At 41.6% G+C, this 6274-nt stretch overlaps 1 protein-coding gene across 5 annotated transcripts in view; it reads left to right on the top strand.

Moving 5' to 3' along the window:
* Positions 1–1599: 1599 nt before the first annotated feature.
* The window catches only part of LOC118965271 (uncharacterized), a 39984-nt gene continuing 35309 nt past the window's right edge, over positions 1600–6274 (top strand). For 3 of the 5 annotated variants that reach the window (XM_090240488.1, XM_036983019.2, XM_090240487.1), the window contains exons 1-2: positions 1674–1893; positions 2283–2409. In XM_090240488.1, coding sequence (XP_090096614.1) covers positions 2298–2409 — 112 coding nt within the window. In that variant the 5' untranslated portion in view covers positions 1674–1893; positions 2283–2297. Of the gene's footprint in view, positions 1894–2282; positions 2410–6274 lie in introns of all 5 variants that reach the window. The other 2 variants (XM_090240486.1, XM_090240489.1) reach the window with 2 other exon arrangements.

Raw genomic sequence — 6274 nt, 5'->3', positions numbered from 1 at the left:
CCCGAAATGTTTGACCAAAGTTAAACAATTTAAAGGCAATGCTACCAAATACTAATTGAGTGTATGCAAACTTCTGACCCACTGGGAATGTGATGAAAGAAATAAAAGCTGAAATAAATCATTCTCTCTACTATTATTCTGACATTTCACATTCTTAAAATAAAGTGGTGATCCTAACTGACCTAAAAAAAATTACTCTGATTAAATGTCAGTAATTGTGAAAAACTGAGTTTAAATGTATTTGGCTAAGGTGTATGTAAACTTCCGACTTCAACTGTATATACCACATCACAGCCTCTTATCTGTGCCGTCATCAGTAATCAGAGCATCTTGTCATTTTCAGCATGATAACAGATGCTCTTCAAAGTCGGCAATACTTACTGTGTAATCAATTCTGGTGAAGACCGCAGTAAGCCACTCTCCCCTGGAGGGAGTGATCCTCCTCAGTATTTCCTCAGCTGTGAAGTTTACCCTCAGGACCTCAATGCTCTGGCAGCCTAGCGGTGGGCAGGCTCTCATCAAGCACAGGTCATGTGAAATGACAGACTGAGTGTTGTGGTTGAATGTCAGAAAGAAAGAAACAACCAGGGGAATTCCACAACACAAACATCCACGCACGCACGCATGTATGCACACACGCACACACAACACAACGCAACACAACCCACGACACTGTCCCATCCGGCCTGAACTGCATAGTCAGCCAATCAATACCTATTTTCTGCCTGTCAAATATGGACCAGGATTTTAGTTCTAGTCCGTAGGCTACTTATTATGTAGGTAATGGACTTAGTTTAAAATAAATTATTAAATATGACAAACTAACAAACTTGTGATTAAACCTGCCAAGTGGGCATTTTCATATTTGTTAAGTCTGTAGGCCTATTTCACAGGTAAATGTTTGTCTTTGTAATTTGTGTAATTGCCTGTACAACTGAGCACCATCTGGCCCTGCTTAGAAACCGTTTAGCATCCGCAGACATGACAACAAACATTAGTTTCAGTATCACTGGAAAAAGGGTGGCGATTACAAAGTCATTATGTTTACAGATCACCTACCTTGACTGCTATAACGACACTCAACTAGCAGTCACAGAGGGAGACAATGTGTAATAACACTTAGTTGTTATATCTAGTTTAGAGGGAGAGATTCAGCTTTGTTCTAAGAGTCTGTAACTCTTTTCTGTCTTGACACTGCCTAGCTGTCCAGACCAGGACTGGTTCCGTTTTTTAAAACATTTGAGTCATTTAGCAGATGCTCTTATCCTGAGCAACTAGGGTTAAGAGCCTTGCTCAAGGGCACGTTGACCAATTTTTCACCTAGTTGGCTCTGGGATTCAAACCAGCCACGTTTTGGCTACTGCCCCAACTCTCTCAACTGCTAGGCTACCTGCCGCCTAGGCTAACTTCCGCCAGTCCACCCTATAGGTTTCAGTCTTCCTGTGTACGTCTCTCTCCCCCCCTCCATAACACTAGCCCTCACCCTGTCGCAGGACCCTATCCGTGTGACACTATCACTCTACACTACAGTAGGTCCCAAGCTTCCTGTGTGTGCCTCCACTCCTCCCTATCCCCCAGCCCTATCCATAACCCTATCCCAGTCAGTTCCATTGTGTGAGACAATCACCCAGTAGCTGTGGCCCATTTGTAAAAGGGAGGGGCCTGCATGCTTAACACGTGGCTACGTAAGAGACCTTGTCTACCAGGGGAATTAGCAGATCAGCTCACAGAGCAACAAATGTGGCCCACACCCATTCAAGGGAGAGAGAGAAAAAAAAAACATTGCGCATGGGTCTCCAACTTAACACTCCTGTCAACTTAACAGCATAACAGTTGCACAAATTCATCACGGAAAGGGAGTTGAAGGAAAACGTATTGCTTGACTTGGACTTGGTGAGTTCTGCATTTCTTGCCTGTTATTGTTTCTATTAAGGAGTTTGTATTGTCGTTCTATGATCGACCTTGTAGACAAGTTGCCCTGTGAGAAGGACAGAGAGAGAAAGTGAAGAGAGCTTCAAGCCAACGTCCTTAATAGCTGTATTAATTCTGTCATGTCGGTGATTTCGAAGAATGAGGAATAATCCTGATAATGCGTGTAGCCATTGGCGTAATGTGGGTGGTTTTGAATAGCGACATGCCCCACTTTGACTGTATGAGAAAAATCCACTCTTAACTGTTATGATATTCTATATATGTAAAAGGGGCAAGGGGCTATGTTTCATTTATGAAATGAATCTCTCCAAATAACCCATTCACTATTTCTCTGTGTTCTGTATGTCCAGTATTGACTGTTCATCATGGCGGCACCAACAACAGCAGGTACAATAAGCCCCTCGTCATCGGGAGAGGCCTTCAGCCACATGGTCAGTCACATTTTCGGAGAACTCTTCACACAGGCCCCCGTAGCTGGTGAGTGTACCACATTCTTCCACACGATACAACCATAGACCTACTAGGTACTACTCTAGTGGTATTTGGGGAGGTGGTGGACAAGACAAGAGAGGACAAACTTTGCTTGGACCAGCTGTGAAGACAAAGCAAAGGATTTGTATCCTGTTGGACAAAACCTAAAACCTTTATGTAGGGGGAAATATTCAGACTATAAGATATTCTTAGGCCAAAAGGATCACCCACAATCCTACTACTATCCTCCTAAGTCATGTTTTATTCATGTTCTATGCAAACTCATTAGGAAATACAAGTATATTAATTCAATCCCACACTGTTCTAAAGCAGGCTCTCAGACAATGGCCTCATTCCAAATGGCACCCTATTCCCTATATGGAGTAAAGGGATTTAGGTACCATTTGGGATGCACCAAGAATCTACGCCAACATTCCTAGAGTGTCAGAGCCCAGAGCAGGTGACTGAGGAGGTTGGAGGTTGCCCTAGAGATGGTCCGGTAGAAGAGAGCTTTAGACAACAGAATGAACCTCTTCGTTGTTAGTTCCTCCTCAGGAAGAAAAGATGGCTTTGAAAGAGTGAAGAAGGTAGAGAGTAGAGAGAGAGAGAGAGTCCCCAGAGAGGGTTAGAAGGGTGTGTCACACTATGGACCTGCAGATTATGGGGAGTGTCTGTTTAATCAGCCAGCCAAGTCTGGGTAGGAAAGCCTCCAGCACCACAAGTTCTGCTCTAGTGATAAGGACAGACTGACTGGTTGCAGCTCAAATTCACCCTCTATCTCTCTCACACACGCACAGACACACACACACGAACACGCACACACACGGGAGCTCTCACATAATCTGAAAATACTCAAATTAGCATCTGAATACCGTGTGGATGAATACAGACCTTAATTTGATCACCCTTTTGCAGGAGCGCTTTCTTGCAATGCAGGAAATGTAAAACTTGTACTGTTAATTATACTTAACTTGAAATGTTAAGTATATAGGCCAATTCTTGTGGGAATTGGCCTATATGGATAGTTTCTTATAGAATGTTTAAAAAGTCTTCTGAAGTTTGCAATTTCCACTGAAATTTCAGACTTCATTTTCCCTTACGAAAAATGTATCAACCCCTACAAAATGTCCATGAATTAATGATGTTCTTTAAATGATAGGAGGCCGTCTGCGCTCTTTAATGGTTACTTCTCTATAGCGTTGGTTCCAGGTGCGTGGGAGTCCAAATAAGAATACTGGAGGAAACGGAGATCCAAAACTGAATGCAATAAAGATGCTAATTTGAACATCATGGTGCCCAAAAAAATCGAAACAAAAGTTTCAGCCTCGGGCCATCCTCAGTATAAATGGTAGGCACACACACCTGTTTCTATTTCAAGGATAATTGCATGTCACATGATCAAGCAAGAATATACATCAGAAAATCTATAATTGGTACCTAGTACAATAGAATGCATGATCTGCATTATACAGTATATAAAAGTGGACAGAAAAATATCATAAATGATTGGTACTATGATTTTTTTGGGCCACCATGATGTTCAAATTAACAACAGCTTTCCGCGTGGCATGTAGCCTAGCAGTTAAGAGCATTGGGCCAGTAATTGAAAGGTTGCTGGTTTGAATCCCTGAGCCGACTAGGTGAACAATCTGACAGTGTCCCCTTGAGCAAGGCACTTAGCCATAATTGCTCCTGGAAATCTAAATGACATAAAATCTTTATTTTGCATTCAAGCCTCAGTTTTGGATTTTATTTATTTGTTCAGGCAGTGTGCGGGTCTCCATCTCCTCCATTAATTAGAATCCACTTTTCATGCAGGATTATTTTCCTGCTGTAGCAAACTGATTCAAATTAAGATCCTACATGTGTATTGGCGCAAAACTTGCATGATGTACTTTTTTCCCCTCCATCTATTCAAGTTACTGACCCAATGCTCTTAACCGCTAGGCTATCTGCCACCCTACCAATTAAATTCAAATGTGGTCTAAAATTTCACAATAGAGTAACAGTCTCCCAATTAAACCAGTGTTTCCCAACTCCGGTTCTCCAGTACCCCCAACAGCACAGATTTTTGTTGTAGCCCCTGATTCAACTTGTCATGGGCTTAATGATTAGTTGACAAGTAGAATCAGGTGTGCTTGTCCAGGGGCCATAACAAAAATATGTACCGGTAAGGGGTACTTAAGGAACAGAGATAATTGTGCTCCCATTGCTTTTATAAATGGTAAGGGGACATATTGCGAGACAGTTTTGAAAATAAACAAATGTGTCTATCTGTTTCTCTCTTGTTAAATCTTTGGAACAATATTAGACCACATTTGAACTGAACTTGAACTGTTAACTGACAAAGCTTCGTCATTGTTCAACGCGGTGTTATGACGAGATAATCTTTACAACGAGGAGAGAGTCACTTTCTCTCACTGGCATACATCATGTGGGCTATCTACATGAAAACGTTCCTGTGAGAATCTTCTCCGCTCGAATTCCCCTCGGGTTTGTTCGACAACGAACAGCTATCACAGTGCCATCCCACACAGCTTGTCTCACCAGTCAAAGTGACCGAATTAAACCCTTTAGCTCTCCCCTCTCTTCAGTGACGGGATCCATGTATGCCTGCATCAAAGTGACTCCGTACTGTAGTTGTACGACAGGCTCAGCGTGAGGCTGTCTGAGAGGAAGGCAATGCCACCTGAATAACAAAGGGCCACAGCATGCGTTTTACTGTCAGAACAGCCTTGGGAGACAGTGAAGAAGCAAAGAGATCATTCTAGAATGCACTCACTGGTTAGAGTAGAATTGTAAGGCAGTAATTTTGTATTTTTTGTGAGGGAGAGTTCATTGAGGTGAGACAATCAGATGTTGATTAGCAGGTGTGTGACTATCTGCTATTTCGTTATGCTTATGTTTCCTGTTGACCTAGATGCTACAAATGTGTCTAAAACTAAGTAGTGTTGTTCCCAAGAGAGCAGTACTGAACATCAGCTATTAAAACATAGTTTACATTGATCAAGCTTATGGACTGAAGACAAATATAACTTTTTGCTACCAATTGTGTTCAAACTAAAGTAAAAAGAAAGAAGCACAACAGGATTAAAATAATATGGACGCTAGTAGCAGGTCCTCAACTTAAAATACATGATAAATTCCAAATCCACTACCACCCTGGTATGTGGATCTTAACTTGCCTTCCTGTCAAAAATCTCACAATTTCATGTTACCATTCTGCGTTAATTCTCCCTTTACACTCATAGGAATTGGCCTATATGGATTGGTCTAATTTGAAATGTTCCTTACAGAAGAAAGCATAGGCATGATAACAATTGAAAGGGAACAGTTTGGAGACTATGGGGAAATGATTAGACCAAAAAATTAGGACACAACAGTTCCCCTGACAAGAGTGAATCCAAACATTACACTGTTGATTTCATGTGCATTTTACATTTCACTGTACTTTTCACTGCATTAGTTGATAACGAAATGTGAAAATACTCTGGATACATTCAGTAACAGGATAAGAATAGTCCTTGAAAACGTGGAGTAGTTGCAACATAAGACAACAACAAAAAATGACAAGAGTTTGAGTGGGAGAACTAACTGGTGTCTCCAAGTGGCCTAGAGCATGTAGATGTTTGTTTTGTTTGGAACTCAGCCCTGCATCCCCACCATCACGCAACTACTGTTGTTGTTTACGCAATCCCAAGAAAGGCCCATTTATACATCGCAATCTGTTTCCGGTGGGAATCATTTGAAAGCTTGTTCTATTGTCAAGTTATAAAATATGATCGTACAGGGTTACTCTTTCACAGGGCAAGTCAGAGAAATCGGCATTGTTGGTAATGAATGCATTCAGGTGCGTGTCCAACTGCAATTT

This window comes from Oncorhynchus mykiss, chromosome 7 (assembly GCF_057628025.1).
Source record: "Oncorhynchus mykiss isolate SJ-2025 chromosome 7, ASM5762802v1, whole genome shotgun sequence".
Lineage (NCBI taxonomy): Eukaryota > Metazoa > Chordata > Actinopteri > Salmoniformes > Salmonidae > Oncorhynchus > Oncorhynchus mykiss.
This window is presented reverse-complemented; position numbering and strand designations above follow the sequence as displayed.